The sequence below is a fragment of the Clavelina lepadiformis genome, chromosome 7 (genome assembly GCF_947623445.1).
Source record: "Clavelina lepadiformis chromosome 7, kaClaLepa1.1, whole genome shotgun sequence".
NCBI classification, from domain to species: domain Eukaryota; kingdom Metazoa; phylum Chordata; class Ascidiacea; order Aplousobranchia; family Clavelinidae; genus Clavelina; species Clavelina lepadiformis.
Window position 1 is genome coordinate 11,757,402 of NC_135246.1, and position 21,887 is coordinate 11,779,288.

Sequence of the window (21,887 nt, forward strand, 5' to 3'; positions counted from 1 at the left end):
AAAAATCCACCCTGTCCACCCAAGTTCGGCGCCCGTGCTCAGAAGAGTAGGGGAGCTTTGCTTTAGACCAGTGTTTTTCAATCTTTTTCATACCACGACCCATTTTAACAACCCAATATAACTAACGACCCCTTTCCAAAAATTTTCATTCAGGCATATGCAATACATTTGTGTATGCGCAATAGCACAAAAAAATATAATTAAAAATAACATAAATTATGATACCACTCTGTTGAAAAAAATACTCATTTATTGAATTGGCATTCTCGTAAAAGTGGTTGGTATTTAATTGTCGTCTTCGCGACCCCCAGAGAAAAGGCAAACTATCCCCGGAGGTTGAAAACCACTGCTTTAGACATATATTTCTTCACATCAAATTGTCAGTGACGTCTTGATTTTCCGAAATATAACCTACAGGTTGCAAAAATAGGGATTCTATAAGAGTAATATAATCCCTTGACGTAAAAACAACAGGTTGTGCCATAGCAATATTTTCGCTTATTGGTTATATACCTCAGCAAAGTTAGACCGATGCATAAAAAGTGATTAAAAAGAAACTTTAGCATAAGATAGCTCCCAAAATTTAAAAATATTAGTTAGCGAAGGAACTGAAGCATAATTTTGCAAAAAGAGAGCTATCTAACTTCTACGATTTGTAAAATGTTTAAATTTAAAGATTTGTGCAGGGATCTGATTTTTGCCTATACAGCTACACAGGGAATTTTGCTGTTTTGAGGTCGGTGCATTTGCTTTGATAGGAATGATGGAAATTTTGCATGTGCCACTTGACAGTTGGGCGAGTTGGCATGTTTAAAAAAGAAAAGTTGCTAATCTTGCTTATAAAATTTCATATAAAAAAGCGGGTACTTTCGCATACTGGCTACTAGGGTCTAGTATACAAGTGCAAAATCATGGGATGCCTTTGTATACTAGACTCCAGCTACTCAAATGGTGACGAACTGGTTGTGCACTTGTATACTAGACCCAAAATCTGGTACTCCAATACAGACTTAATACGTGTATCTGAAACAAAGCTAAAAACAGGACGCTGAATAGTAATGTAGAATTAAAAACCCGTAAGGGTATTATTCTTCTCTCGAATTCTTAACCCTTAAAGAACTCATATTCTAATGCCGATGGAGTATCCATATATATATATAAAAGTCTTGACTATCAACTACGAGGTAACTTGCAGTTTGAAATCCTAGGATGTGAAAACCTATATATTGAAATTACACTTAATGAAAAAGTGTTATCATAGGAGTGGTTTATAGACACCACTTGCATAACTATGGGGAATTCAATGATAAGTTCTCAAATTGCTTACTTCAAATAGGACAATAAAACAAAAAGTTTGCTACATGTTAAGATATTTTAATATCGACTTATCAAAAATCAACAATAACTGACAAACTGGAAAATACTAAAACTTAGTACAAACTTCTGGGGCTACTAATCTGCTACATTGATTAACCATATTTATACAAACAATCAAAATCAGGATAGATACTACTCGGGAATTATATAACATGACTTATCAAAGCATTCTCTTATTTATATTGCAATAAAAAAACACAATATACGGCCAATCTTAGATAAACCAACAGTGCGACTAATAACTAAAAGCTCTGTGAAGCTCTTTATCACTGAATTAAGTAATATCTATCAAAATTTACACGATGACAATGAGACATTAGATAGCGCAGAAGGATTCCTAAAAAAATTACAAAACTATTTTGAGAAATGCTTCCCTCGAAAAACCGTCAGTTGAAGGCATGCGAAGCTAAATCACAAAAACCATGGCTTATTAAGGGTATGCTTATTTTAATCTAACAGAAAAATAAACTGTGTAATAAATACACAAGGACAAAAAACAGCTTCACTTTAACACGTATATAAAAAATATCGAAATTGCTGACCAAACTTAAAGAACTATCCAAGCACATGCAATATAAAAATCAATTTAAGGAAGCTCACAATGATACAAGCATGACTTGGAAAGTCATTAACGAATTTTTGAACAAATGTAATCAAACAAATATTTTACCAAATACACTTGAAATAAGCAGTGTGACTACTGATCCAATTGAAATTTCAAACTTTCTAAATGAACACTTTGTAAGCATTGGCCACAGAATAGCTTATGAATTTAAAGACACTGAAAAAAACCATGACTGTACTCACTATGTTAAAAAGATTTATTTGAAAAAATTGGACTTCATTGAAACAGGTAAGTGGGAAATTGAGTACCAAATAAGTCAATTAAAAAGCAACAAATCACCAGGATATGATGATATACCGGCCAAGATACTAAAAGATTACAAATATCTAATCTTTCAACCACTAGCACATACTTTTAACCAAGCCATAAACACCGGTATCTACCCACCAGAAATTAAAATAGCCAAGGTGATCCCTGTGTACAAAAAAAGAACCAAAAATGATCCTAATAACTATCGACCAATTAGTCTTTTAAGTCAATTAAGTATAAAGTATTTGAAATTATTTTATACCATAGACTTATATACTTTATTAATAATAACAAAATTCTGCACTATAATCAATTTAGATTTCGAAAGCTTTATTCCACTGTATTAGCAGTAACAGATATCAATGAATATGCAAACCAACAAATAGAGATTAATGGATACATGTGTATGGTGTTTCTTGACCTTAAGAAAGGTTTTGATACAGTACCTCATAGGCAATTAATTATGAAATTAAATTGCTATGACATCTGTGGCAAAGCTAACGAATTGATAAAATCACATTTGACATGTAGACAACAATATTAATGATATTTTTCAAGTGTGCTGATTATTTATCAGAGCAAAGGCACACCTCAATAGGTGCGCCACAACGGGCAGTATTGGGTTACTGCTTTTTCTGCTGTATATAAATGATCTACCCAACAGCACATCTCTTGGAACAAGACTATCTGCTGATGATACAGTATTATATAGGCTAATTCATTCAACACTTTTTTCATGATAACAACACCTAAAAACTGAAAAAAGTAAACCTGGACATAAATGGCAAGAAAAAAGTAAGGGCTACCAAATATATATCTAGGCACAATACTAGATGAACAATTTAAATTGAATTATCATGTTGAAGAGCTTTGCAAAAAATTGTCAAGAATCTGTGTTATCCATCAATTACAGACAGGCTTCATGCATAACTATTAAACAAACCTTTTTCCCCAAATATGACTATTTCAGCGAAATCCAAACAGTACATAAATACAATACTAGATCAGCACTAAATATGGTACTAAATTGTAATGATCACATCACAATAACTTTCACTCCCAATATATATATATAGGCTACCATGATGTTAACTAATCAAATTAAAAACATCAATTTTTAAATCGCAAACCACAAAAAAGCAACGCGCCCTCGGCTACAACAAAACAGATGAAACCAGCAAAGCAATGTACAGCAGATGTATTTACCGGCACCTTGTTGTACTCATGGACAAAACTGTGTCTGCAACTCTGCATGGTGATTGGTGTCCAGTGTTGGACCAATGTATTATAATTGGTTGGACCAGAATCTATATAAACAAAATTAGCAAAATGACTGGCGGATTGAGGTATAATTTTTTTGAAGAACTATGTTAAAAATTAGCGGTTAGTCGTTACTTTGGTTAACCAAATAAGAGGATCAACATTAGCGTTTTTCAACGCGTAGTTAATTTGTGTAAGCCACGCGGGTCGTCGTACAGTTGATCGTAATATCGTTTAATTTTTAACGAATTTTGTGGTTTGGGTCCAGTTAGATTTTTTGGCCATGCTAACTTATCACCTTATAGCTGTATTAGCTGTATTAGCTGTATTAGCTGTATTAGCACCGTATTTTTTGCTTCTCATAGAAACTAAGTTAACGCTAACATAATGTTAACGTTAATTAATTATTAGTTTAAACACAATTGTTATTAGTACTCTTTGCATTAACGTTAATGTAATATCTATGGTATATGACTTTATTGTATTTCCTTCCGTTGTACTTCCTAACCGGTACTTCCCCACTTTTGTACTTGGAGTATTTGGAGAGTTTGGAGTACGGTAGTATCTTGGAGTATCAAGAGAGTACTTGGAGAGTTTTTGTACGGTAGGCCAACCCTTCCTCATGCTTCTGCATATTTGTGTCGCATGTTTTCGCTCGAGTACTCCATTATTTCTTTTACATCTGCAGAACTTTCTTACTTCTGTGTTATTTTACTTTCGTTTTCCGTACTTCATCACATTCGTACTTTCGTAGATTACTGTGGAGTGTCGACCATATTAACTGCATGGTCAATCAGTCACTGGTCAGGCTTATGTCTCGCTTGCCCCTGCCTCTTTAAGAAGGCATCATAAACGCAAAGTCTACGCACCTTATTAGAGTTTATACTCGACCATTGGTAGTCACTACCGAGGTGTGAGTCGGCCGAATCTCTTTGGATATTATTAAGCGGCAGGCGAGCCCAATCGCTACAGCAAAATCTCTTAAGCCCAATCTCTATAGCCAAGTGCTGAGAGAGTGTTTGAAACCTATGTAAATTAAGTCTACGTAACTATACCTGTCCTGGAAAATAGCCATGCCTTTGACCTGTGTCAAAGTCGTGAGTTAACCCAGTTCATGGTAGAGAATTAGTCAATTGATGGTTGTTTTATACTTATTATAAAGCATTGACTAGTTATTTACCTGGTTTCAATTCAAGGAACTATATTCTGAACTATAACTGTATAAGAAGACAAGCAATGTGTACAAGATAATGGATCGGTTTGTGTGGGTAACTGGCGGAATACAATTCAATGAAGCAATTTTTTACACTAAAAATGCAGTGAGGATTTATGATGGTGATGATAAGGTACGTTTTATACACTACTAATAGACATACTTAATACTAGATTAATATGGTATGGTGGAATGGTATCACAATTTTTATCTTTGGACTGAAGAAGGTTTTTGTGCGATTTAAACTTGGTGATGAATCCTTATTGCTGGATCACGTCCGTAACATGTTCTTGTAATAGATACCAAATTTGAATGTGCTACCATATTTATCATAAATTTGCTCAATTTAAAACAATATTTTGTGTGCACGGTAGGAATACCAGGTGTGGCCAAACCTGCTTCAAGTTCGAGTCACATACCAAACCAAAGTTTTTAAGAGCCAAAAATTAAACAATTACCCGCTGTATGTTTACTCCTAAACGCTGAAGTTTATAATCGTAGCCTAAAATAAGTTTTTTTTCGCTGGGCAGCAAAGCAGATTATTATGGCGAGGTTAAGCTAGACAGTTGAATGTGAGAATAAAAAATTTAGACATGCACATTGATGATTCTCATTCAGGCAGGTGCCACACTTGGGCTGGTAGCTATCACGTGCATATCCTGAGTGATTGAAAACTATTAAATTTATGCTTGTTGCAGATAATCTTTTTTGATACTTCACAAAAGCCTCTGATGTAAACTGTCGTGTTTTTAATTTGGGTGGATGTGTGTCACTACCAATCAAGTAATGCACTCAGTAGATCATGCAAGCACTAGAATCAAAGATTGCCTGAAATAAAACTAACAGTCAGAATCAAACAAAACAAATTTAAAGTCCAGGTGTATCTTAACTGCAAAAATAGGAAAATAATCTAAAACAGTTTCTTTATAAGTTCAAAGAGCCACATGTAAAGGCCCAAAGTGCCCGGTTTGGTCAACCCTGCCATAGTGGAAAGCATGGCGACTGTACACCGAGACTGTGCTTGCTACTTCCGCACGTCAACTTGTCTCCTTACACAATGTCTCCTCTTTTAGAGGTTGCACATTTACAAAAACAGACCCCAACGAGTACAGCCAAGCAGACTGCAAAATGTATGTGGTGCACCATTTTACACCCAATGCATCCCGATTTTAACCATCCTGCTCTCGGCCACATCGATTTTGGCCATCCTGCACCCTCGAGGTATTGTCAAAAAGTGATATGCTAGCCAATCCGGCATTTATTCCCGTTTATACTAAGCAAGCACTAATTTGGACATGAATCTAAATTCTAAATATTATCTGCTAATTAAATTATTAATTATTTTTGATTTTCTCACATATCATACACTTCTACAGACAAGTTTGGATTGCATTCTTTTATTCTGCATGAAGTAAGAAACATTTGCACAACGTTATTTTCTGATTGTGTAATTATAAAGATTAGGGAATGGTTGCAACAATTTCTAGAATTATGTATTTTAAGTGAAAATCAGGTTGCTTTATAGAGTATTGCCATTCATCCTTGAGGGGAGAAGTTTAAGACTAGTTTCCTTGCTCATCAGGTACTTTGATTCACTTATTACAGAGAGCAAAGTGTAGATTAGAGTTTGTTTTCGATTTGCACAAGCATCAAAATATGAATCTTTTTCAATTTTGTTTGGCACATCCCTGGCTTAATCACTGTCTGCCACTGAGAGCTGAGTTTGCTATGTGCATGCAAAGCTTGACTATTTTAGGTTGAATTAATGTGCCTGTTGCATTAAAGGGTACCTCTAATTGAATAGAATTTTTGGATAGGACTACAATTCAGATTTTCCAAAATATATTGATAAATAAGCAAAATATATAGTTACATATATTGGGCGTGCTACTAACTGAACGTTTTGGACACTAAGCAGACATAGACCTATAGCATAATGCGTTGTAATTTTATCTGCTACAGACATCTTATGATGACGGTACGGTTAAAGTTACAACCCATAGGATAATTTGGACTGATGCCAAATATCAAATTGCTTTGCCAATGGAACTTGTTGTATATTCAGAAAAGCATTCTGGAGGTTTTGGGAAAAGGTGAAATTTTTGGAGAAATTGTTGAAACCTAACCTACTATCACAATAGTTTAATCTGATGGGACATGTTCTCGTAAACTGTACCGTGAAAGTTTATTCAAAGCTGAAATTAGATTTATTAAATAACTTTGAGTTATTGTATTCAAAGTTGATTTAATTGACCTTACTTTTGACTTTAGATGTGCTATCTGTATTGCTTACTTTTTATCATGGTGTGGTACAGTATATCTCTTTTTATGATCTTTTACCATGACTGTAGCCCGAAAGTATCAGTTCATTTACAAGCTCCTCCCGTCAACAAAGTTCCGGGTCCTGTTTCAAGGAGTCAAAATAGTTTTATCAAGTTTTCTTTCAAGGATGGAGGTGAATCTGAGTTCCACAATCAACTGCAAGCTGCAATTCAGGTTAGTCCAAAGATAGTCATCTGATTTGCCCCAATACACATAAAAACTGTAACTCTTATGCAGGGCAGGACCCAAGTATGAAATTGAATGCTTTGATTACCATCGGTTTAGTTGAGTACAGTTCCAATAAAACCTGTTACGATGATTTTAAATCGTTTTTTAGATTTTTGTGGTCTTGCTCAAATTTTGAACTGTTAATCGAAACCACCAAACAGGAACAAGCTGTGTTAATGCCCTGCCCAAGGCCAGGGAGACTGCAAAGATAGAGTTGCGCCATTAAGGATTCTATTAAGGCTTGGAAAATTTAATCGGTTAATAGCCGCTTCAATCAATTAATTACTCAATAGCCACCTAGCGACTAAAAATTTGTTAGCCATTAGCCAAAAACAAACATAAAGGAAAGAATTTGGAGCAAAATTTTTGGTAATCTATCGACTCTTGGAAATGTGTGCTCTGTTAACCATTTTTATGCTTGAATAGCTTGTTTCCCTGATAAACTTTGTAATGTAGCTACTCGAGCATGACATATGTTGCTAAAGCAACACTTTTCATCGTGATTCTTGAGAATAAATAGTAGTTTTGTCTGCAATTAACAACGTGACTTGACAAATAATAAGATAGTTAACAGCTAATGCCATTCAGCTAACCACCATTGAAGATTGTCTAAATTCCCAGCCCTAAATTGTATACTGCTCTCAACATTGCTGAGTCAGATGGTCTAACGGCAACACTACTGGCCTGGTGTGTTTTCTAATTTTGATTTAGCAGAGTGTGGTGATGTCTATTTTTCTCCAACTTGTTGGAGCCATTTAAGAACAGCCAAAATGCCCCAGGGCCTGCAGGCATTACTTTGCCGAGGTCGGGGTAGTTGAGAGCAATTTTGAGTACTGATATGTATGCTTTTCTAGAAACAAGGATGGGTCCAGCAAAGCATTTCTTCTAGTTCCAGCTCACTTAAATCAGCTCCAATGGTATGTTTAATTCATTTTAATTTTACAGCCATATTATGTTTTGATGTATACTGGAATAACAAAAAAATAACATTGCAAATTTTAGTCACCATTTGTTAAACAAATATTTTCCTTACATTAAATCTTGAAGCCTTTCAATTACATGTCACAGATTAGTTTTTGTGTAGTAGTTTGCATTGTATGTTATAGCATATGGTTGTTGCTTTTATAGGTTATTATTTTTAGTAATACATACTGTCATGTTCCTGTTTTTGATGCCAAATGGCTATGACTATTTCTATTATTAACATGCATAACATCACTTCCTAGGGCACTAGAACAAGGGCAGCTGGTATTGTTGGAATTGAAAGAAAAATTGAAGAAAAACAAAAGAAAACCGACCAAAATATCTCAGTGGTATACATTAATTATTATTAAACCTTTCTGTTTTACACAAATAGGATGTAGTACTGCTAAATAAATTTGGTATTAGTAGTTGTCTTCCTTCAATATAGGCATTTCAAGACTTAACGAAATTAATGGAAAAAGCTAAGGAAATGGTTGCATTGTCGTCCAACATTGCTACAAAAATAAAAGATAAGAAAGGAGATATCACAGATGATGAAGTTAGTGCTAGTACTAGTTAATTAGTTAGTTAGTACTTAATTAGTTTGTTTTAATTATTCGAATTACAAATTTGGTTTAATCAATTTGGCCTATTTTTCAGGTTTTATCTAACATTAGCTACGAATTTCCTATAGTGTATATCTCATGTAGTTTATAGACAAGTGTAAACCATTGTTAAACTACAGAATATAAAAACAATTGTCGATTGTTACAACATCTTTTATGAAGTTTTCATCGACATTTTCATAATTTTGCAGACTGTTAAGTTTAAATCTTATCTACTAAGTCTTGGAATACCAAACCCTGTTACAAAAGAAACCCATGGTTCAGGAACACATTACCACATGCAGCTTGCTCATGAAGTTTGTAAATCACTTGATAAAGCTGTTGGAGAATGTGGCGGCATGATGTTGTTGTCAGATGCGTATTGCAGGATAAACCGGGCAAGAGGAATGGAGGTAAGTATTTCATTGGATTATAGAATTTTACCAGTCAATATTTTTGTCGTTAAATTTTCAGTTTTTAAAGCTTGTTTGTGTACTGCTACATGTTAAAGTACACCACGGTAATGTTACTGCAGATGTTCCTTACAAAATAACGTAATGTGCATGAGTAAATCTTTAACCCAACAATAAATGGAACAATGCTAAATTCTGTAAAAAGTAAAATCAGGAAGCTAGGCTGCTAGATGAAAACTTTATTTTATTTAAACGTGTTAAACTGTGTCAATTTGGTTTGTTAATCATTTTCTTAGCTTTTATCACCAGAGGATTTGCTTAATGCATGCAAGATGCTTGACAATCTAAATCTTTCTTTGAAATTGCGGACTTTCGCAACTGGAGTAGCAGTTTTACAGCTGCAATCTCACAGTGATGATCTCATTATAGAACAGACTACGCAACTAGTACGACATTTTTGGTTTTTAAAGTTATAAAGATGCCTATATGTAACTTAATAGTAATTAATATAAGTTTTAGGTTTAATGGCAGTACATATACGAGCATGCACCCTGTCAAAAAGGTGTAATCAATATTTTAATGGTGTAAAGTTCTTGTGACAATTAGGAAAATTGTAAAACAAAGTAAAAACATATTTTCAAAATCCAACAGTCACATACAAATTCTCATTAAAATTACGACAAACTTGCAGGTGGAAGAAAGCACTTCTCTAAGCGCTCAGGAACTGGCTAATCTTGTTAACATATCGGTTCTGCTTGCCAAGGAAAGGCTTCTTTTAACCGAATCTGTGGGTGGAGTTTGTCGTGATGACTCAGACGAAGGACTGCGATTTTTTCCAAACCTCTTTTTGACAAAAGTGGTTTAAATAAATCATATCGTAATCATGCCCTTACCATTTAGAAGGGGAACACTGCTTTTATTGATCTGTTTTCGTATGTCTCACTCTGAACTTTCGATGACGATCGTCAGGCATTCATGGTCTGGGACTCAAGTCAGCAGCAAACCTTTTATTATTTTTTCAATCTGAATGCTGAAAATCTACCGCAATGGTAATACGTACGATTGTGAATTATTCAGAACTGACGAGACCTTGGCACCGTTACCTAGTTTAGGTCGTGTTTGTTTTATGAAGGTTTAGTAGGCTGCTTTGCACTGTGCTGTATTTGATGTAAATCGCGGAGGCAGAGCTCTTCTTGACTACAATAAATAATATTTAATCAGAAAACTTTTCTATCGATCTTGAATTAAACAAAGTAACTAGAACTTTTATTTACGATTTTAAGAAAAATCTATATTTGCAATAAAACGGACAATCACGATAGAAAAATCTGAGGAAGAGGCATTAAATAATAAAAAGGAAAAAATAGAGCTACGTGGTTTGAAGATAAGGCGAGTTCTCGAAATTTTGGACATAAGTGCGCGTCTTGTCGTCGTGAACACATTTCATGTTCAGGTTTGCAGAATTTGCCGCGTCGCCCGCTTTCTTGGGGTCGTAAGTCCTGGTATTATACGAGGCATATCGGCAGGAAGATGGAGACGTAGTGAGTGATCTGCTGCTTTCCAAGTTTCCTCCGTCATCAAGAGAGTATCTCGGATCGCTCCTGACGTAAGGAGGAGGATAAATGAGTCTTTTGCCTAACTTGTATTCTTCCACCGGGGCGTCACAAGCCAGGTTATAAGAAGGCTCGTAAAGCTGTTGCTTAAAATTCCAAGAGCCTGCAAAAATCATCAAACCATTAACTTTTAACGCCAACATTGAAATTTAAAATCAGCATTGATCATTTTTTACCTGACGTTTGGTTATGCATGAAATAACGATTCTCGCGGTCGTAAGGTCTTTCCAAGCCGTGGTGATGGTGATGATGATAGTGATAAAGGACGTGATACCTTCTCGGCAAGTGCTGTTCTTTTAGATGATCACTACCGCCAGGTGACGCGCTTGGATAAGTAGAGTCAAGAGAATGTTGCATTTTAAACAAAGAGGAAGACGTGTCCGAAGAAAAACCGGTATCTAAGGATTCGGATTCTTGAATTCGCGGAGAGGGTTTTTGTGGCTTAAACCATTGCAACTTAGGAACGGTCTCATTTGTGTTTCTATGTCCGTTTAATTTTGATGACGTGTTGATTTCTGAACCGGTATCTTCGAGATTTGCCGATCTTCGGTTTCTTAACCTTTCACAGTAGCTTTTAGCTTCACGTCTGTTGTTCAATTGTCCCTTGCCCAGTTTTGCCTTTCTTTTTTTATTTTTGGAAGAGTTGTTTGTCTTTACGAATTGAAATGCTTTTGATGGTTCGGTTTGTACACACGACATCACAGCATTTTGACACTCCACATCGCTACAAAAATAAAGGTAATTTTTTATCTACTTTTAAATGCCAAATTGCATTGATCAGTTTCAAACGTACCGACCTTAACACGTAGTTAACACTGACAATACAGTGGGGCCTTGAAGACCGGGTGTTGTGCACGATGGTGACGTGACTTTGTATCCATACCCAACCACCGTTTCTGGTCAGAAATCGATAATATTTTGTAATTACCTGGCCTTTACTTAAGACTGAAAAATAAAAATAAAATTTCCATGTAAAATGTTTAAGATATAAGATGGTTAGTTAACTATAGGTTTCTGCGGTAAGTAGGCCTATTTTGCCGGAATAAGCAGAAAATTATCTTGGTTTATCACGTCCTATATCCTAAAATCAATACAAAAATTACATCCAAAGGACCAAATGATGCAAAAAATTGGCCTATGTTGAAACTCAGCATTGCTTGCTGTTGCTCTTAGAAATAATCTTCCTTACGTTTGTGATGCGCTTCTCTTAGGCTGATGACATCGTCGGTATAGACATAGTGGTAAAGGGTTTTCTCGACAAGGTCTTGTGGTTCGTAGCCTAGTAGGTCGGAAACCCTGGCAGAAAAAAAACTACTATTTAAGGCTAGAGTTTAAAGTTTAAACATATTTTAAAATGCTTTCTTCTAGCAGCTTAATGAAATGTCTTTTATAAATGCAGTGATTTCCTTAGCAATAAGAAAAGCAATCAAAGAAAACGTTTATACCAACTTTTGGTCAAGAAAAATTAGTTTAAGATCCAAGCTTGCTCTGAACATAAACATATTCGAGCTTAATTTCACTTCGGTCATCGAGTTGGTCGGAAGAGATCGGCCATAAGCGAGGACCCCCACGTTGTGGTAACCACCTCGACTCGAACCGTCGAATTGATCAAACACAAAATATCGGACCTTGATGTAACCAGTACAGTGGATAACCTGCAGAAAGGTTCATGTAAAGTTAGGTTCATTTTTATTTGGTATGAATCATTTAATATTTTTGAAAAATTTAAATATACATAATCTCTGGGAAAATTAGAATATCTTTTGTTAACGTTTTGTCTGATATTGCGTAAGGTTTTCTTTTAAAGAAAAAGAAAATAATAACGTTAAGATAAAATTGCAAACGAAGTCCAACCATATAGTATGTCGTTACCATCGTGATAAATGACGACAATTGTTGCATAACTTTTTGGTCATAATTTACCTTGTACCCACCGCTGGTGAGGCCAGCATTTCGTTTAGCCAACACACATTTCATTCTGACGAAGAATGACCTTGGTGCTTCGTATTCTGGATAAATTTGAGGGCACGACGAATTCTTTGAAAAGTAACTTTTTAGAATTTTTCTAGGTTATTGTTATAGTGCCTATTTTTGTTTCGTTGAAGTGCCAATGCCAATATATAGGCTACTTCATCCGTCTTCAACACATTGTAAGACTATAAACTTTATAAATTTTACAAAATCGTTTGCAACCAGCAGTGAAAAAACTATTTGATTCGCTTACTTGGCAAGGTGCTGGTGGCGCCGTTAGAACGGCTTTCATTTCATCGTGATCATTTATATGTAAATATTCGTAAATGCTGTTCCCAGTCAATTCTATCTGAGATGAAAAATTTTCTTTATTAGCTTTCAGCAAAGAATTCTTAGGTATCGCTTTTTATAAATAGAAGTTTTTATTACCGCTGCAATGTTATTGCGCTTGTCAATATGTCAATATTAATACATCTTGACATGTTTTAAAAAGAGTGAATGCCGAACGCTAATACGTGAGCGTCATCAACTAAATATGCTTGAAATTGCAAAATGACGTAAATTTTTTCACTATAGAAATGCATCATACAAGAGCAACACCAATCAAACCTCTTTAGCAAACATGATTGGTTTTCGGCGTAGACAAACCCTATTCTAGTTATGAATATTATCAATTGTTTGCTCAGGATTAATCTTATTCAAAAGTGTTTAAAAAACGTGCTAAGATTGGAGCTTGAATAAAAAATCAATATTTCAGTGTCAAAAAGCTCCTATATAGAAATAAAGAAAATGTGCTATTACTGATTTTAGTATTCCTAAATCTTTGCATTGCCCTGTTGTTACCTTCAAAAGATAACAAGTCTTAGGAAACACTCTTGAACAAGTTTTGGATATTACAGTTAAGATTGTTGGTGTTTACCTGTGAAAGACCTAGATGTGCTGAGGCGGTCTCAGACATGTACATTATCTTTCCGTCCGCACCGAGCACGAACAAAAAACCGTCCAGACTCTGCATGAGATGAGAAGCGACAAAAGGTGGCGACCGAGTTGCTCCTCCGTTGTAGTGCCTCTTGCCACCCCAGCCATAGTTATTGGGATGATTGTAAACTGGAGGACCTGTAGCAAAACAGAAATACTTAATCCATGATGTTTTTTATTAAACGGAAAGGAATTGTAATACGTAGCTCTACGATTCTCTGTATGATATCAAAAATACCTTTAAATACAAACCCATTTTACGTAACGTTAAACTATTTTCACGCTCTCATTTACATAGGGCTATAAACAAGAGCATTCTGACCACGAATTCTCGGTAATGATTATGTCACAGCTCCCCATGGCAGGTCGACAAAGAAAGGTGTTTAATGAAATTTTCTGATTCACACGCAGCCGCTGTTATGTCATTGTTTGGCTTGAAAGGGGATTTTAATCCCAGTTTCATGGCATCTCGCCACTCATTTCATTTTCTTCAAAGCGACTAGATCAAAAGTATGACGCCGTATATGGTCACATCAGTGATTAATTAAAACGATAAAATAGATCAAAAAACCACACCAAACACTTTTTGTTTATTGCATTAAAGTTTAGGCGTTATTGTTAATCGTCACCACAATGAAACTATCTTCGTTTGCTGCACCGCAAGCCAGTTATTAACGCGGAAAAACCAAGGAAAGACTATGTACTACAAACCAATAAAAACGTTTTGCGTCCACGCTTATGATTGGTGATAAAGCTGATTTAATTACGCCGCTTATACTTCCGCTAGCGACAGGCTAAAGAAAATTTATTCCAGTTTTGCTTGCATCCTTATTCCTCATGTTTGAACAAAATGGCGAAATCAGCTTCGTGCATCGTCACTAAATTTACACAGGTGTGCGAAAGACCGCCTTTGTGACATCACAATGACTAATGACGAAACAATGGAAACAAAGAGCGCAATAAAATTTAAAGTTACCTTTCCTTTCATCGAGCAATTAGGCGTGAAAAATTGCTATATGAACAATTTTTCGTTCTATTTGCCAGTGAGAATGGCCGAAAAATATGATGTGATAGACTTTTGATGAGCACCTGCCTTCAAATTTTTAACATCTTCGGCAATTACGTGTTCTTGAACAAATGGCTTTACGTGATGAACGCATTCCGTCTATTCACTTCGATTCAAATAGCAACGGACAAGCAGCTTAACATTCGATTCAATGGTGAATTTACATGAAATATCTGCAGGAACGTGGTGGAATATATGTGTATTCAGAGTTGTAATTCGTATAATCTAATCCTAACATTTTCCTTATCTAAAATACTGTAGTGTAAATGATTTTTATAACGGTAAGATAACCATTTTAGAAATAAATCTTTAGAACTTTTTGCTTTCTCGGCAATATTCCGATGTAGCCTAAACAGCGATTATTATCAATAAAAGTCTGGTTCGTAATACTTTCACAGTATAACGTCTGATATAATATTTTATAATATCGGACATGTCAACATATGATAAATTGTTTTCATCAAAACCATTTAGTACTTGAAATCGTATGCGTATGAGTAGACAGCTCCTATAACAATGAATGTATAACCTTTCCTTGTGGTTAACTAGGCCAGCTTTTTACAGTTTTAAGATTAAGGTACTTTAAATTATATTTACAGTCTCATTTAGTGTATTAGCTTTGTGGCGCATGTCACTTTTAACCAGCCAGTCGCGCCCAGCGGAACAGCTGTACACTTGACAGGGCAAACACAACACCCGGGTTGTACCAAGAAAATCTCTTACGTCTACAAATTTTGTAATTTTCGTTTCGTAAACCAAGGTTTTGAATCTTTAGCCTTTATTATGATAACTTCCCTCCGATAAAGTAAAACATGACTGCCAATGTATAACATTGTGATGTTTGCCGATAAGCATTTTGGTCATTCAAAATTTGTTTCGTGTAAACGTGCCAGTACAAAAATTTCATCATAAATATTTGTTCCACCCTTAAAAAGCAGCATAAAGCGTCCCACCTCAAAACTTATTTGGTGTGAGGCTATACTGCCATATTATAGAGCACATTCCTTCACTTGTTCGACATGTTCGTTTGCTTAGTATCGGGTCAAATACGACGATATGCCCTGACAAAAGAAATTTTAGATCCGGCAAATTGCCTTTTTACCCCGGTATCAGTGAAGCTTGAGCTCTCAGGAAAATGGACACCGCTATGTCAATAAAACGATATCGATACACGCAACGTACAGTGCATCACCCCAGAAAATCGCACACTTATGTATAATTCTGATATAATTTTACTTTACTATGTTTAGGCTTCTTAAGCCACCAAAACAGCTTGGTTATTGACATACTATTCTAAACAGGTTTAGGCAACAGGACTTACCTTTAGATACAAACATGATTTTCATTGTCTGTGACTAAGAATAATATCTTGTGGGGCTCTGCTTGCTATTGTTAGACAATGATTCGTAACATAATATACTCCATGTGCTGGCCCATTAAAACCACAACGTTAGTTGGTAGATGGAAATATTTCCGTTTGGTTTTCATAAAATCTTTTAGCGGTTCACCGGCTACCCTTATTTGTTTTGACTCGGGTCAGAAAAGAAAAGAGTTGCATTTCTACTTCACTCCTTGCTTCATTACCTCTTAACGCTGCAAAAACATGTCTCGCATGGGATGCCGGGGATAATTAGTCAGTCTATAGGTATTGCATTAAGTTTTATATAATTATATTCTGCCAATTTGAAAACAATTAGTTAGAAAGGCAATGACGTTTCGTTTACTATCACATAAAATATCTGATGGGAATTTTTTTATGATGAGTTGCTGAAACATATGTTTCACTTTTTATATACAAAGAACTTTAGCCTATATTCAAATATCTTTTAATTGTGATCAGTTATAAAAAAATGACTATTTCGGCCAGGGGCGGAAAAAAATTTTTCTGGTGGACGGTCACATTCAAGTTCCCAGAGAATCAGTTAAGCTGTAACTAGAAGTACGTAGGGCATAGAAAACATATTAGAAAGCTTGTTTATTTACACTGTGGTGGGCTATAATGGCTATTCAACGAGACGGTGTATCATGAGCTAATGAAACGATATTTGATTGCATCAGCATCGTTGAGTCAAGAATTAACTGGTCCTCCCTTAACTGGTAAAAAGCGATCAAAACTAGCAATTAAAACAATAATCTTTGTAAACAAAGGAAGGGTTAAAAGGCCATTCAAACCTCTTCAAAAGGCCATACTTTCCCCACCCCTGATTTAGGCTATTTATAGCGGGGCGTAATGTGAAAGTAAGAAAAATATTAATCCCATAACGCATAGTTTATTTATAAAATCATATCTACAGCTTATACATGAAGGAACTGGTGGCACGTCATTAAAAATTACGTACAATGTTTATCATTCATAAATCACTTAAATTTATTCAGCCAACCGATCAAGTGTATATAGGTATGGAAGAGAACGCATGGTTTACAAAAAAACAAATTTTGGAAGGATCCGTAAAGTCCTATAAAACTATCACAATCTTGAGCACCGATGTTTACACAGAAGGTTCGGTTTTTGAGAAAGCTGATTCATTTAATCAAGAAAGCCAAGGGAGAACTATAGCGGAAAAACATACAAAACTTTCTGTCCTATTAGACGTTTTACAGAAATAGAAGCTGACCTTCACAATAGGATCCGTTATTGTCAACGCTTATTCATTTATCATCCAAAATTTCAAAAACTTCTAGCTTCTCCGCGTTATGTGCTACGGGTATATGCGAAACAATGTATAGATTAACACTGTTTCGTGGGATGTTCCAAATTAACCTTTGCCCATTTTAAGCTAAAGACTTAAATTTTACCAAAACTTGATTAATACATATCTACAAAAAAATTCCATAAACCTTCAGGTAATATGTGTCTCATTTTGAGATAGCTTGCAGTAAGCCTGATGATTGAGGCTTTGTCCAACTGAGTCGAGATGGCAGTGGGAAGAGGGAGCATCCTTGCGAGCTCGGAAAATTCCGAATTTTCTTTTTCTCGTCGACTTCTGGCGGCAGTTTTGGATTTTTCCTTCATTTTTTCTTCACTAAAATAAAACATTGTTTGTGAAAAACTTAGAAATTGGTTATTAGACCTTACTATATATAGAATGATACAAAAAGATGGAGTTTGCTGTACAAGATTGGGTTGATTTTGAGGCACAGTTTTATTGTCATAGCTTGCCTCGTATCGTTTTTAAGAGGCCAGCACTAAATGTTTTAAATATGCATGCTTAGTTCATAACTCCAAAATATTGAAATTATAATTACGTGTTGAACTATTTTTCTATACAAAATATAACAATGTAAAATGGTAGGCTACGGTATATCTCAAAAAATTTATTCCGGAAAAAGACAAACTGACCACACATGATAGACATCATGACTTAAACGAGATAAGTTTTAAAGAGTTTAATAATAAACAACGTATGCAAGTATAAAAACGCGGACATGCATGCAACGTTTTTAACAAACTATATAAAAATTAAATAGTGACATGATAATAAAAAAATAAATATCACAGACTTACTTATGTTGCGGAAGAGCTAAGCAACCTCTTCTCTGTTCCGTCATACTTTGAGGTTTAGTTGTCATTTTTCCTTATTTAATTTTGTCATACTTATATACATCCATAGTCACAGTTTCTCTAAACACAAGGTAAACAATAAGACATCCGCACGTGGCATATGTTTCATGATGACCTTGCATTTACTGGTTCAATAGGAAAGTGTTAGTCACAATCGAATGACAAAGCTGCCGGCTTCACACTGGGCCGGGTGTCTGTCGTCGGGATCCTTTTTGTCACAATAACCAGATCATTTCACACCCAGTGAGAACCAAGGAGAACAAATATTGCTTTTACAAAACGGATTTATTATATTAATCCTTTCTAAAAAGAAGGATAATATTAATAATAAATCTTCTTACAAATTCACGGTTTTGTAGACTTAACCTTTCAACAAAAGAGATATTAAAAGGGTTCATTTGTTTTTAAGCAATAAAGAAAAAGAATAAAGAAATTATGTGAGCTGGGTTATCTATCAGCTTTTATCTAAATTATCAGAATTAAAATCTTTTTTAAATATTCAAAAAATAATTTAAATTGTTGGAAACAATAAATTGATAAAAAAAACTGTGCTTATAAAATAGATATTTTTGCCTAGCAGCTTGCTTGCCTGAAATTGAAACAAAAGAGCAAAATTCTACTTGACATCCGCCATCTGCAATTTTTTAATTTTTTCTAATATCCAACAAACCGCCAGGCTGCGCCAGACACATACTGGAATGCTGCGTAGCACCTGCCGCTTCATGTACATGGTAATATTTCGTGAATAAATGGATAAAAAAGAATCAATAGATTAATATGACCCGCCTAACCGACCAGTGTCGATCTCAGCATGCATCGAAGCTCAAGCACGCACTGTCAATTTGTACAAATGGTAATCGAACAATGCTAAGATTATCATTGGTCAAAGCACTTGTCCACTGTTCACACAGTCAGCAATCCTGGTGGCTGAGATGGAATTTTTCTGTCTGTACCATAAAAGAATGAATGTTTATCGATCAGGAGCGTACAACATGCAGTTAATATTTATCTTCGGCTATCAGTTTTAACTGCACTGCAACGTGGATTTCCTGAAATCTTTAAAGAAAAAATTGTACACTTGGACGCGTCATTTACTTTGGTCCCTGAGAATTGCATTCACGCGTAATTACAGCTATGCAAAATATATCTCATTTAAATCGAAACACTTTACCTAGATAACAAACAATATTTAGTTACATAAAACAATTTCACGTGAACCAGTTAATAAGAATTATACAATTAACACTAACCAAATTATGCACTTGGCTGCAATAATACAATCACTATTTACATTCGTACACGACGGTAACACTCCTGCTAATAATTTCATCTCTATATACTTTTAGTGCAAGATTTAAAACAAAAATAGAACGGAATAATTGGGATATGCCATATCAAAAGAAATAAAAAGTTAATAAGCAATTAATGTTTAAGGTTTCAAATCAGTTTTTATAAACGCTTTTAGTAACATTTAAATTTCCTAGGACCGCTTAGCACATTTGCAAGCGGCAATTCTAAGCTGTTTGTTCTACTTGAATTTTGAAATCTGTTCTGTTAAATCTTCTTTACACCTTTCTCTATTTTTAGCAACCACCTAGTTAGCTGGTAATATCAAACCGGTAGTAGGTACGAAGAATCAAAATGGCTGCCATATGTCCAGAACGTAGGTCTTCTTTATTACGCCATTAAAACGGGATGGTATGTGTTAGTATGACAAGATTCTGTGTTAGACGTGCAAACTGTAAAATGATATATTTTTGGTAAATAAAAGCCTGCTTGTAATTAAATAATAATAATAATAAAATTAAGTCTGTTTACTTTCAATGTTAAAGAACTTTATGATAAAACTGGAAAAGTAGTTTGCTGAAAGCTGGTAACATCTCACTTTTGCCACTACACACGTTACAACGACTAATACTGTGCTTCATTGACCCCAAATGCACGACTCGATCCATATCATGTTAAGTAGCAAAGTCATTAGCCTTTGCGTTAGCCTCGTTGGTTGCGCAGACGTTGCTTTTAATAAGCCATGCCGCTTTAACTTGTTGTTCCTTTCATAAAGCAAAATTTGTTTCTGACTTTTTGTTCTCATATTGAAGATTTAAAATGCACTGAATTTAATGTCAAACGTACATTTTTGTTACAGTAAATTACTTATGTTAAATTGCCCATTGCAATGCAAAATGTTGGTAGAAAATGACTGTGGATAAGAACCTCGGCAGCAATGAAATTGATACATGTCTGATGACATACATAGAGTACTACGAATTCGCAAATCACGGCTACGCTAGTATACAATTACACTCCTAAATGGTTATGCTTGTTGTTTATTCATCCGATATAAATAAAGGATTTACCACTCCTTTTCTAAATTTGCACAACTGAAGACATGATAGATTTACAGTTACAATTTGGAAGAAATGCTATTACCCGCCTATTAGTCTAGTATGACATTATAAAGGCATAGATTTTGCTCTCAACGTAATGTGGCAAAAAGCTGACTTTAAGTGTTCTGTATATGCATAGATGGAATGCAAAACCTGTCACATAGTGATAGGGTCACAGCCTTCTGCCTAAAACTGAGTAAGCTGCAGCTGACTGTAGCCAGGGGAAAATAAATAGAATACAGACCACACAGATACTCCTATTTCTCTAAAGTCCGATTGATAATGAAAAGGGTGGCTTTCAGTTTCCCCTCTGAGTAACTGGAAGAGTTTACATTATTTGCTTCAAAGCCAAACCTATTTATCACCCGTTAACGCGCGACTTACATTGGCTGCCAGAATAGACGATCTTTGAAGCGCAATGTTTGCATTTCGAAAGAGCGTATCGTATGGTCAATAACGGTCAGCATTCTGACGATGGTGCGAAAGAACTTTCAATTTGAGCGGAACCAGAAAAATTATCCACCAAAATTTTTTATGAACGTCTGGCTTCAGGCAAATGCTTATGTATGCAGTAAAGGCCAGCGCCTATAGGGTGTACCGCACTTTATTTGCCTTTTTTCTTTCTTTCAGTTATATATCAACCTTCTCAATACCAATCCAATATCCATCATGCATTACGGACAGTTCATTCACTACAAAGTTCTTGCTCAGTAAAACATTTCACATACAGCTAACTTATGAAACCACCGCCACGTTCGGTTAAAATAAAACTAACCTGCAATATTGACCCACTGCACCTAAGACGTACACAACTACAGTTAATAAGAACAGTAGTACTACTGCCAGCAGTCAATGGTAGATTAAATTCGTCTACGTTTTTCAATGGGTTAGACTTAAGGAGAACGCTTGCTCTCACGTGTGAGGATCAATGGTAGAAAATGTTTCGCAAAATTTGAAAAGAAAGCGACTGAATTCACACCTCCGATGAACGAACGCTGTCTGTTTGTTGTTGGATTTAACGGTAAGTGCTTGGGACCCCTATTTATACCCAAGCC

General features: G+C 35.3%; 2 protein-coding genes across 3 annotated transcripts; one reads left to right on the forward strand and one right to left on the reverse strand.

Moving 5' to 3' along the window:
* The first annotated feature begins 4,647 nt into the window (after positions 1-4,647).
* LOC143465643 (vacuolar protein-sorting-associated protein 36-like) lies at positions 4,648-10,623 on the forward strand. The gene is made up of 9 exons (XM_076964045.1): positions 4,648-4,857; positions 6,687-6,817; positions 7,076-7,220; positions 8,129-8,191; positions 8,501-8,587; positions 8,686-8,796; positions 9,055-9,255; positions 9,552-9,701; positions 9,947-10,623. The coding sequence occupies exons 1-9, from the start codon at positions 4,762-4,764 to the stop codon at positions 10,118-10,120; spliced, it is 1,158 nt and encodes a 385-aa protein (XP_076820160.1). The 5' UTR covers positions 4,648-4,761; the 3' UTR covers positions 10,121-10,623.
* Positions 10,500-18,506, reverse strand: LOC143465642 (single-minded homolog 2-like). 2 transcript variants are annotated; one of them, XM_076964043.1, is made up of 10 exons: positions 18,389-18,506; positions 17,722-17,906; positions 13,759-13,955; positions 13,093-13,188; positions 12,792-12,905; positions 12,318-12,523; positions 12,058-12,164; positions 11,666-11,813; positions 11,045-11,592; positions 10,500-10,971 (listed from the first exon to the last, which is right to left on the reverse strand). In XM_076964043.1, the coding sequence occupies exons 1-10, from the start codon at positions 18,451-18,453 to the stop codon at positions 10,625-10,627; spliced, it is 2,013 nt and encodes a 670-aa protein (XP_076820158.1). In that variant the 5' UTR covers positions 18,454-18,506; the 3' UTR covers positions 10,500-10,624. The 2 variants fall into 2 exon arrangements, with proteins under 2 accessions (XP_076820158.1, XP_076820159.1); XM_076964044.1 differs by lacking the exons at positions 17,722-17,906; positions 18,389-18,506 and adding an exon at positions 14,140-16,592.
* Positions 18,507-21,887: the final 3,381 nt, after the last annotated feature.

What these genes read in the sequence shown, in the direction of transcription:
- LOC143465643 (XM_076964045.1), top strand. Translation starts at nt 4,762, where the DNA reads ATGGATCGGTTTGTGTGGGTAACTGGCGGAATACAATTCAATGAAGCA. An exon ending in CCGACCAAAATATCTCAGTG is followed by an intron (nt 8,588 to 8,685) that starts GTATACATTAAT and finishes CCTTCAATATAG; the next exon opens with GCATTTCAAGACTTAACGAA. An exon ending in ACCGGGCAAGAGGAATGGAG is followed by an intron (nt 9,256 to 9,551) that starts GTAAGTATTTCA and finishes TCATTTTCTTAG; the next exon opens with CTTTTATCACCAGAGGATTT.
- LOC143465642 (XM_076964043.1), bottom strand. Translation starts at nt 18,453, where the DNA reads ATGACAACTAAACCTCAAAGTATGACGGAACAGAGAAGAGGTTGCTTA. An exon ending in CTAATTTTTCTTGACCAAAA is followed by an intron (nt 12,165 to 12,317) that starts GTTGGTATAAAC and finishes TTTTTCTGCCAG; the next exon opens with GGTTTCCGACCTACTAGGCT. An exon ending in AAGAGAAGCGCATCACAAAC is followed by an intron (nt 11,814 to 12,057) that starts GTAAGGAAGATT and finishes TTTATTTTTCAG; the next exon opens with TCTTAAGTAAAGGCCAGGTA.